General features: G+C 43.0%; 1 protein-coding gene across 1 annotated transcript; it reads left to right on the forward strand.

The window, feature by feature from the left end:
* Positions 1–7551: 7551 nt before the first annotated feature.
* On the forward strand, positions 7552–9949 carry NPFFR2 (neuropeptide FF receptor 2). Its single transcript, XM_009481761.2, has 3 exons — positions 7552–7879; positions 8444–8543; positions 9109–9949. The coding sequence occupies exons 1-3, from the start codon at positions 7552–7554 to the stop codon at positions 9947–9949; spliced, it is 1269 nt and encodes a 422-aa protein (XP_009480036.2).
* The last annotated feature ends 1081 nt before the right edge of the window (positions 9950–11030 follow it).

The raw sequence follows: 11030 nt of genomic DNA on the forward strand, positions 1-11030 counted from the left end.
GTTCTCCTTGTGCAGCGTGTCATACAGCTTCATGATGGATAAAAAGGCAGCACAAGTACATGACAGTCTTCCACCCCATATTCAACTATTAGCTGAACAGGATACCTCAGATTTTGAATGTTTCTGGGCAAATCGGTAGGAGTCATTTATGTGCTTGAAAGGATAAAATTCATACATTGGTGTCTTAAGGTCAGCTAATAGTTAAGCATTTTCTGCCATTTGCTACAGGAAGGTTTCACTGTGGTCAATTTTCAGCTTTACCCTTCCTTGCTTAGTGTGGTAATAAAGTCAATGTTTGACACGAAAACTGTGTAATATTATTTGAATGGCAGAAGAACGATGCGGGGTGGAAAAAAAAATGATATATTCTAGAGAAATGTAAAAAACCTGCTGTGAATGCCTCGCCTGCCATTAGCATCTTCTGATTCACATTTGAGACTTGGCTTTTAGGCAAAATGTTTTATGTTCCTAGCTCAAGCAGAAGAGTAATCTGAACTAAGTCTTGTTTTGTTTATTATAACAATCCTACTGATAGCATTTGTCTTAATAATTAGACAGGACAGGAAAAGTTTAAGATGTTTAAAAAAAAAAAATACTTTGACGAACTATTTTCTTTGGTCCCTGCTCAGACTACCCAGATAAATGACTGTGATGGGAGGATACACAGTTTCAGTCCATTCATAAGAGCTCAGTGCAACTTCAAGATTGCTATGTCTCCCTGAGATTGCCTGTTTAAAAATGAGAAGTTTGCTGCCTGTTGTATACTTGTTTTTCTTCATGGAAGTAAAGGTCAGTAAGAAAAAAAAAAAATTATTGCGGCTTATTATTTTTAGTGCGGCTTTTCTTTCACACCTCCTTTTTCCTAGCTGAGAGCCTACCATTTCCATGTGATATTCGGTGGGTTTTTTGAGTTAAGACACCCCGAGGTATTTCATATAAAATATCATGGCAATTCTGATGTTTGAAAAAGTAAATAAAACACTTTAAGAGGAAGTTGTTCTACCTTAATTCATAAATATCCTCAGAGTTTGTACTTTGCAGTTCAAGTCTTGTATTATACAGGCCAAACACGTCTGCTTATATGGGAAACTAAAGTTAAGTGCAAAATCAAGTTTAAACATACCTTAAAACAATTTCCACGAAGTTAATGGTACTCTAATGAAATCTTGACTTGGGAAAAAGGCTGTCTTGCCTGTAGCATTTATGTGGGTAAACCCCGGTGCTCCAGCTTGTTAGTGACAGGTTCTTCACTGCTGCCTGCCCCGTAACTGAGCCCGAGTCGGGAACTTGGTGTTTGCCTGTTGCTGAAGCCGCCTTCTTTCCCTGGAAGAGAAAGAAAAATTGAGCCCCGCTTACAAGGAAGTGCAGACATACATCCTTCCTGTCTAACCTATTGAAATGCATGATGCTACGATAAAATATTTCTGGAATTCACAGCAAAATGGTAGAACATGTTGCTACATTTTACCATTTTAGATTAAGTGACCCCTTATTTACAATGTTTCCCTGTAGGTCACACTTTTGAGCCCTCTGATCTTTCCTGTGACTTCCTACAGACTTCCTGCACTTGATCCAAATATGAATTGAATTCAATCGACCAGAACTACATGCAACAAATGAAATGAGCCCTGAGTACCAAAAAGCATGGAGGTATTTCATGTGTCCTGTAAGCTACTGCCCCACTTACGCGCTGTTCGGGTGCCTGCCGTTTTTGTAGGTCACGCTGCTGTTGCCTCCTGTTCAGCTGGTACTTGGCACAAACGCCAGACCCGAGTACTACCACACAGTCGGTGGGTTCCCCTGATTTGTTTTTTTCCCTGCCTCGCTGCATAAGGATGTGCACCGTGTCCCTGTTGAATACTACTTTGGCTGTAAGCTGATTTCCGTAGGAAATGGTCTTTTGCAACCAAAGCGCCCGCCTGGCAATCGGACCGCTTTCCCTGCTATTACTTCCTCCAAAAACATTACTTGTCATTAAGGCAGAGGTCACTGGTGACCGCTTCCCATTCTCATACTACTTTACGTGCCCTACCTAATTCTTAAAAATAGCTGTTAATAGCACTTCACTGAGTTGGGATTGTGCGCAGTTGATCTTTTTACCTTTTTTTTTTTTTTTAGGCAAGAACAATTTATTTTATCTTGGTCAATAGCTTTTTCTGCTCCACGGAGACCTAGGATAATCCATACATTTTTCTCTTCCTTATTTCTAAGACACTTACAGAATGAGGTACTGCTATTTTTGCCATCCCTCAGCGGCTGCATTTTGCAAGCAGGATTTTCTAACTTTTCAGCAGACCAGATGTACTATCATTTTCCAGCGTCTCCAGGAAAACGACACTATAGTTGACCCATTACTGAGTACAGAGCTCATGACAAAGGAAGAACAAAGTTTTAGCACTTACCACATTAAATTTTCTTTTTCCATGACAACACGCTTCTGTTCTTCATGTGTCTGAAGGTTCCTTATCTTTATTTCAGCTTCTAAAGCCTCAGAAGATTCTGCGATGAGATTTCATACAGACAAAAATCAAGTTAACAAAAACAGATGGTTGTGCACAAAGGTGAAGCAGTGTTGGCTGGCTCCAGCGGTTACTAGATTTCCTCCATGTGCCCAACATAAAAGTAATTGCATTCACTTCATAATTACCGTGAACTATTACTGTAAAAATGGAAAATTGATTTTTCCATATCCAGTGGCATGAGATTGTCCTGGTTATGCTATGAGACTTTATACTGTGTATTTGTAGATGGGTGCTGTTACTGGGATTTCAACGGTCTCTGAGCCTTGTGCGTTCAAAAACCCACTGCGTGATACTGGGCAGTTTTTCACTAGCGGATGCTCTTGCTTTACTATTTTGCAGATTTTCCTCTGGTATATTAAATGAAGCAAGGAGGCCATGCCCTTATCAAATTGCCATGTGGAAGCAAATTACTTTTATTTATCATCTTGAAATATTCATGCATTGACTTATTTTTTTCCCTTTTCTTAGGTGACTTATGTTTCTGTCTTCTGTGCCTCTCAGTTCTTTATCCCTGTCCGTCTTAGCTGGCAAGTACTTGTGAAAACACAAGGCTCTGCCTTCATTTCTCCTTCCAGCCAGTCCTTTTCCACCTCAGCTTCAAGACAATAAAAATCCGTGTAGCTTCGCCATTTCCTGTAAGCTACGGTATTTGTATGGCTAATTCACCGTGCTTGCTACAGCCACAACGATACAAAATTTCATTAGTGCCACTGTGATCAGACTACGCAAGACAAACAGCCACAGCTCCAGTTTTGCCTTGAGGCTGTTCGCAACTTCTTCTTTATCAGTTACGAACAAAAGCTGTTCCAGAGTTCATTACTGCAAAGATTGAAAGCTGTTGCTTTACATTGTCAGAAAAAGAGAGAAAATCCAAGATATGAATCCAAAAAATAACTATGAAATCACTCCTCCTAGTGTGATAAGGCATCATTTCAGTTGTCTTAACGGACAGCATTACAAGTAATTAATTCACTAGAATACTGCCATTGCACAGGAATGACCCACAAGGGTTTGTACTCCTGGGACCGTATTAGCACTACCTGCGTAACAGTTTGTGCTGGTAAAAAGCCTACCAAAAGCCTGTGTAGCCCATGAACAGTTGTGTGTATCAGATGCAAAGCAGCAATAAAATCTGAACCACAGATATTCCTTCTCTGCTCTTGCACAGAGGAACGACGCTCCTCTCTCGTGGAATAACAAAGAACTTCTCCCTCATACTACCAGAGCCCCCCTCAAAAAGCAAAACTACAGAGGGCAAGGAAGGAAAGCCACCTCTGTCTCATCTGCAGGGCTGCTTCCTGACAGCACAGGTCCTGTTGGTCACGGGGACTGGGAACGCAGCGCGAGGCAAAAGCCATCTTCCCCAAGCTGGAGTGTCTGTCTTAATGCGCCATCCCTGGGAAGCAAAGGATGACAGAAGAAAATTAGTGTTAATTTACAGTAATAATAATAATAAAAAAGAATATATTTCTGGCCGTTCTATTTGCAGAGGAATGTTGGAGAATGTGAACTTTGGTGGAACCTCAGAGAAGCCAAAACAAAGGAGCCAAATACATGTTTATTTCTGTTAGAGAATGAGGAGGGGCGGAGGGCCTGATTTTTCCAGACTCTAGGGATTGGGTGTACTGCTAGTCTTTGCCAAAATTTTCAAAACCAGATGGGAGACCTACCAGGAGCACAAGTCTTGTGCTTTCTGTGCACAGAGCAGAACTCCCATTTTCTCGTACAGCTGCAGTTACCGTCTGAAATGCAGCGATTAGTCTAGGGTAGCTCCATCCCTTGCTTGCTCTGCTCCAAACGCGTAACAAGCGTCGCATTACTGGCAGCGTCTGCTCCATTTCTTGCTCTTTCACTTCCCCCGTGTTAAACCAAGCTCCTCGCTCGCTCACATCACTAGCCATCAGGAAAAGAAGGCTTGAACGCAAGAGCCCTCGCATTTCTCACTCGATAATACCATTGCTGGGCAACCTCAGAGGTGACCTAGAGCTGCAGAGCAAACACTGGCATGTTAGATTCCTTGTTACCGGTTTGGGCTGAGCTGGGCACCCCGCTGCCTTTCCCAGTGAAGGAAGCTCCGCTTCTCGTCTAGATGGTCCTGCCCCCGGGCAGGGAGAGCTTGGGATTCTGCTCCTTACTGCCCTGCGAAACTGGCTGGGGAAAGCGAGCCACAATCAGTCTATTTCTTGTCACGGGACAAAAAGGAGCCTGAGAGATGCTGAGCAGTAAATGGAATTTTAGTGATGCAACATCTCCTGGGATTTATAAAGCACAGCTCCAGATCTGTGATGAAAGGAAGAGTGTAAACTACTATTGTCAAATATCTATATTTGAATTCTGCCAACACTCTTCATCTCAGACATGTTTGCGTGCAAATGCGTCAGTGCCTGCTATCTCGAGGGAACAGGCATTAAAACACTTTCCACGGCAGTTGACTCTGATCTCTGGCTAGTTAAAGCATTTGGCACGTAACACATTTAATAAAAATATTTTCAATCTTTTTGAAAATATGTTGAATAAAACCAATAAAGATAAACAGTCTTTCTCCATAAGGACAGCCAAAGAGAATATACAACTATCACAGCTGGCTTGTATATCCTGCTTTGTTAAAACATACAAGCAGCCATTTTTTTTGTGAGAGATTTCAGATTATTGTCTACCTACCTTAACGTGCAGACATTTTAATGAATATGTAAAAATACACACCCATTACAAACACTGTACTGCTGTTGCCTTCTGAAAAGGCAGAAGACGCCGGCGCACGATGTTTTTTTCCCTACTCTGCTTGTTCCAGACCTGAAGCATATCAGAATAAATATTTTTTTACTGCACTTGCTACCTGGAAGTAAAACAGTTACAGAAGCTCTGATAGTATTGAATTTCATTGACAAGCAAAACACAGAAAAGCTGCAATATGATGATCTTAGAGGTCCTTTCCAACCTTAATGATTCCTAGTTTTTACTTTCATTATAAATAATCCAGCCACCAAGCCAGGAAACATGAAATTGCTACTCTCCCCTTAACTGGTTTAGTGGTGGACTTGGCGTGTTAGGTTACTGGTTGGACTGGATGATCTTAAAGGACTTTTCCAACCTAAACGATTCTATGATTCTGTGATTCTATGCTGAGAATTAGGTGTGAGGAAATAGATCAGGGAACAACAGGCAGAGACAGAAGGTAAATTAGAAACTCTTTTAAGTAAAACCTAGCAAGAAGAATGAAAAAAAAAACACCTGCCCTTTTAGCGTTGGTACCTAACACTCGTTTTCTTTTCCTGGGGAGAGGGCTGCGCTTTGCGGAGCGACAACGGAACGTCGCCTTCCATCATTACTCCGCAGATTTGGGAAAACCAGCACTCGTCATCAGGCATCTGGGCAGGCAGCTGAAACCTTAGCTGCACAAAAAGGGTCCCACTCCGAGCTTCCTCTCATAAGAAAAGAGGTGGAGCCAGCACTTTCCTTCCCTCACATACCAGCTCATCAAGATACTCGTGCATTAATTTAAATTCCGTTTATACTAAGGAATTTGTAAGTGTCCTAGAGGCACCTGCACCCATACATTAATTTTATGCCTTCTGCAACCAATTAATTTTGCTGTTCTTTTAAGCTAGGAACACCTCCTTCCCCTGCCTCTTTAGGCATCTCCATCTGGTAGATAAAATAAATGTGGAAAAGAATTTTGAATGCTGCTTCCAAGCCACGTTATCTGGTGTGAGCTGTAAATGTCAAGATGCCAGTGTTGGCCTGTTATATAGACTGATACCATTTCTATGTGCATTTAATAATACATGTTAGAAATTTGTCAGAGTTAAGATTTGATTTAGAATTTTGGTTCAGTGTCTCATATAACTATAGGTTCTACAGGGCAAGAAAACAGATCGTGGCCTACAAAGTTAATCTCAATCAGCTAAATTTGGAAGTAAGTAAGTTTGGGGCATACAAATTCCATACTTGCCTTAAACTGATTCTTTCAGCTCGATCAAGCGGCCAAATAAAAAGTCTTGCGTCCCTTACGTTCAAGCCCTTGCACCAGCAAAAGCATTGCTATTACAACGCAGCAGGCATAGATACTTGTAGCTTGAAACCGAGATGATAGAATATCAAGAAAGTTCAGACTTGAAAAAAGTCTCTCTCGGAAAAAGCTTGTAGTTTTTGCCAACAGTAATCTAATAAGATATAAAATGGGAGAATTTACTTTACAGTGTGAATAAACCCTGTGGGAAAAGTATTACTCGCATTTTATAGCAGGAAAACCGCAACACGGAGAGATTGTGAAATCCCCGAGATCACACAGGAATTCAGTAGCAGAGCTAGGAAATGAATCCAGCTATCTTGTACTTCAGCAACTTTTAAACACAGCATAGTCCTTCATATTTGCAGACTCATCTCCTGATCTATGTGGCTTGTAAGCAGGGAAGTGAAATCAACAGTGGTCTAATACCAACTGTACACAAAAGTATTTTGTTTTCAATGAAAAGTGATTGGATTTGGATACGCATTCAGGCGGAAGGCTTGTGCCACTTCAGAAAGCTTTAATGTAATCACTGTTTTTCATGGCTCGGCAATCTCACCGTTGCCTAAGTGCTAGATTACTCAAGCTGTTGAGTAAATGGATTTCTCAAGAATTCTGATTTTTTTTTTTTTTTTTTTCTCTGAATAAACTGTTCAGGTTGTTGGTTTGTTTACTTGACACAACACAGTTGGCCAGTTTACATCCTGTCTCGCTTTCCTGTCATTTGGGAAAGGAAGGACTCAATTTACAGAGCCTGCAGAAAGAAGAAAACCTTTAGCAGTCTTACCGGTCACTTTTGTACTCCCCTGTTATAAAATCAAACTAATAGTGTTTATTGCTTTTCCTATCTGGGGAGGCTCAGAGCATGGACCGTTAAAATAAGCCACGGAGGGATGAGCGTACATAAGCTTTGCATGTATTTCAGCACACAGTATATGCAAACTAGTCACGTTTCTTCAGATCAGTTTCAAGCATACTAAAATGACCTGTTTAAAAATATCTTTTAAGGCACACTGCAACATGAGTAAGAAAATGGACTCAAACTCTTCATTCGATCGGCCTCACGCGCTCAATTACAACGGGACATACAAGTACCTCTACTTCGAAGGCAACGTCTCCTATGTGGACTTCTACCTTCACCAGCCTTCAGTGGCAGCTGTCTTCATCATCTCGTACCTCCTAATCTTCCTGCTCTGTATGGTCGGCAACGGAGTGGTGTGCTTTATTGTCCTGAGGAACAAACAGATGTGCACAGTCACAAACCTTTTCATCTTAAACCTGGCCGTCAGCGATTTACTGGTGGGAATCTTCTGCATGCCCACCACCCTCCTGGACAGCATCATTGCAGGTAGGCTGGTTCGCACCACGCGGCAGAAAGAGCTCGAGGCGGGACTCACCTGCGGTTCTGAGCGCTGGCCTCCCCCTGAGAGCCAGGTGCGGATTTCTGAGCGGGCTCTATAGGCATTTCAAGTCACTGGAAGTCAGAGGTGAGGAAGACAAGCCCCTAACCCACCTCCTGACTGGGGCTGTCCTTGCTGACCTCCACATCCCTCGTCTTTAGGAAGGGATTTGCCCACTCCCAGGTTACGTGTTCAGGAAGACTTGGCGGATGCTGTGAGCCAAATGCAGAGAACAATCAACTGTAGCGGCTGATTCCCTTCCTTGTCTTGAGATCTCGTTCTAATGGGATGTTACACCACAGATGTTTGCTTTGCTGTTTTTTGGAACACCAGAAACTCACCGGAGGCATTTGGCAAAGCATTTGTTTACTTAACCTCTGCCTCCCTAACCCCTGCTATGGCCTGCCAGAGCAAAAGAAATGTATTAGTTGTGGGGTGGAAATTTCCTCTTACGCGTATAAGCACAGTGCTGCACGAGATGGCGGCAATTTCAATCGCCCGTTTCCTTCCAGGGTGGCCGTTTGGGAGCCTGGTTTGCAAGGTGAGCGGGATGGTCCAAGGAATCTCTGTTTCTGCCTCCGTCTTCACTCTGGTTGCTATTGCTGTAGACAGGTAAGATGATGCAGAGACTGTAAACTGTCGCTTTCATCTCCCTCTGGCCACCTGACCATGCTGAGGCCGATGCACTAATCCACGCAACACTGCACTAAAGTAGATGTATTTTGCTCCTAAGGCTATGAAGCAAAATAAAATGTGGCCGGGTCTAAAGAGCAGCCATAGCAATTCTTCCTCCACTGGTGTCTCTTAAAGATGGTACGGCTAGGCTACACCTGGCTGCCTAGAATCAGTTTGTTCCTTAGCTATTAAGCTAGATAGCAGAGGCACTAGTGCCTGCTTTGGTTAAATGAAGTAGCAGAAGCAGCAGGCTGATACAGAGTCAGATCAAAATGAGGAAATTTTAACAGCAAACGTGACATTTTTAAGACTGTTTTTACCAACGCAGCTCTTAAACGGAGCAACTAAATGCAACTCCACTGGTTTATGCAGAATGAGGAGATGATGCCACCTGTACTTTTTAAAAACCATACAATTTAAAATGTGTGTGTATGCTTGCCTGTTTCATTAAGTATTCCTTAAACGGCTTCTCCACATGTGTCCCCCGGTGTCTTTGCAACAGGTTTCGATGCATCGTTTATCCGTTTAAGCAGAAGCTGACCATTTCAACCGCAGTCGTCATTATAGCGGTCATCTGGATTCTGGCCGTCGCAATCATGTGTCCTTCTGCAGTCATGCTGCGGGTACAAGAAGAGAAGCATTTCAGGGTGATCCTGGGCTACGGCAATGAAACCCGCCCTGTATACTGGTGCCAGGAGGACTGGCCTAACCCGGGAATGAGAAAGATCTATACGACCGTTCTGTTTGCCAACGTTTATCTGGCTCCCCTGACGCTCATTATTATCATGTATGCTAGGATAAGCATCATTCTCTTCAACACAGCAATGCCCGTCGTGGGAGAACACAGCCGGGAGCAGCGGCACGGCGCGTCTAAGAAGAAACAAAAAGTCATCAAAATGCTCATTATTGTGGCTTTGCTTTTCACCCTGTCCTGGCTTCCCTTGTGGACTCTGATGATGCTCTCAGACTATACCAACCTTTCAGATATCCAGCTGCAGATCATCAACATCTACATCTATCCCTTTGCTCACTGGCTGGCCTTTTTCAACAGCAGCATCAACCCCATCATCTACGGTCTCTTTAACGAAAACTTTCGCCGAGGCTTTCAGGCAGCCTTTAAACTTCAGCTCTGCTCCGGGGAGATCGTTCACAGGGAGGTCTATTTTCAGCGAGGCCAAAGCAACGCCATTTTGCCAGCTGCCGACTACCAGACGCCCCAGGATCAAGCTTGTCAGAAGGCTAAGGAGGAGGGGAAGACAGTCAAGAAAGGAAATTGGGTGAATAACCAGCAGGATTTGATAATGGAAGATCTAGAAGAGCCCTGCAACGATGGGATTAAGTGAAACATGCTACGAACTACCTAAATGAGTTACGCCTAGCAGAGTTTATTTATTCTGTTGTGAAACTCACGCTCTGTAAGGCCTTTCTGACAAAAGCGTCAAGATGTTTCTGTTCTGAACGAGATCGGCAACTTGCATAATATCTGAACGTTTGATATAAGTAGGAAACAAAATTCAGCCCTTTATGTAACCAGCTTAAACCAGTGGCTGCTCCCCTGCAGTCAGTGATGACTCTGCTCTTGAGCTGGGCTGGAGCATAGACGTGATTCAAGCGGGATTACCTTCCATTTGTTGTGCCATAAGAGAAAAAGAGAAGTATGATTATTGACTCGGATACAATTACTTTGCATACTCACCGATGAAGAGGAGAACATTCATTCATTTTCCTCTGCGCATCTCTCAGAGCAGCTGAAACAGGGTTGCTTGAACAATATTTATGGTAATGTTTCAGCATGTAAGGCTAGTTGTTAATACCTCCAATTTTCTTCTGATATCAGACGATGAAAACATCGCTGCCGTTGTTAGCATCCAGCTACACCGCAGAGCTGGAAAAAGGAGGGAACCGGTCTTGCCAGGGCCCTGAGCGTATACCCCCTCCTGGGGGTTCGACTGTTGGGGCTCAGCTCCGAGCCAGCGCGGCTGAGGGTGTCCCCCTTGTTGCGTTAAGAAATAATTTTATCTGTAGACCAAAATACCTGCTGATGAGACGTATAAAAAAAATCCTCCGCTAAAAGCAAGACTAATCCAATAAACTCACTTCTTGATTTAACATAAAATACTCTTTGTTCAGCAATGAGTCCTTGGTACTACTCTTTCGGCTTCTTCTGTGAAGCGTAAGCCTGTTCCTCGAACTTGTCAACCCGTTATTCTGTTAACTCTCATTAACTGAAATATTGGAGATACAGTCTGAATATTTGAACTGAACTCACCGGTGCCTGGGTCTTCTTGCGGTTGTACTCCTATTGCTTCTGCCAGGACATTTTGAATGCCAACCGGTTCCTGCCCAAATGACAAAAAGTAAGCATCTTCAGTCACATTCTATTTATTCCCCTTTCCGGCTGCCCCTCTTATTAATTCTGTGATA

Source organism: Pelecanus crispus, chromosome 4, assembly GCF_030463565.1.
Source record: "Pelecanus crispus isolate bPelCri1 chromosome 4, bPelCri1.pri, whole genome shotgun sequence".
In the NCBI taxonomy this organism is placed as follows: domain Eukaryota; kingdom Metazoa; phylum Chordata; class Aves; order Pelecaniformes; family Pelecanidae; genus Pelecanus; species Pelecanus crispus.

Coding starts and splice junctions, on each gene's coding strand:
- NPFFR2 (XM_009481761.2), top strand. CDS start 7,552: ATGAGTAAGAAAATGGACTCAAACTCTTCATTCGATCGGCCTCACGCG. Junction 7,880..8,443: donor CCTGGACAGCATCATTGCAG/GTAGGCTGGTTC, acceptor GTTTCCTTCCAG/GGTGGCCGTTTGGGAGCCTG. Junction 8,544..9,108: donor GTTGCTATTGCTGTAGACAG/GTAAGATGATGC, acceptor TCTTTGCAACAG/GTTTCGATGCATCGTTTATC.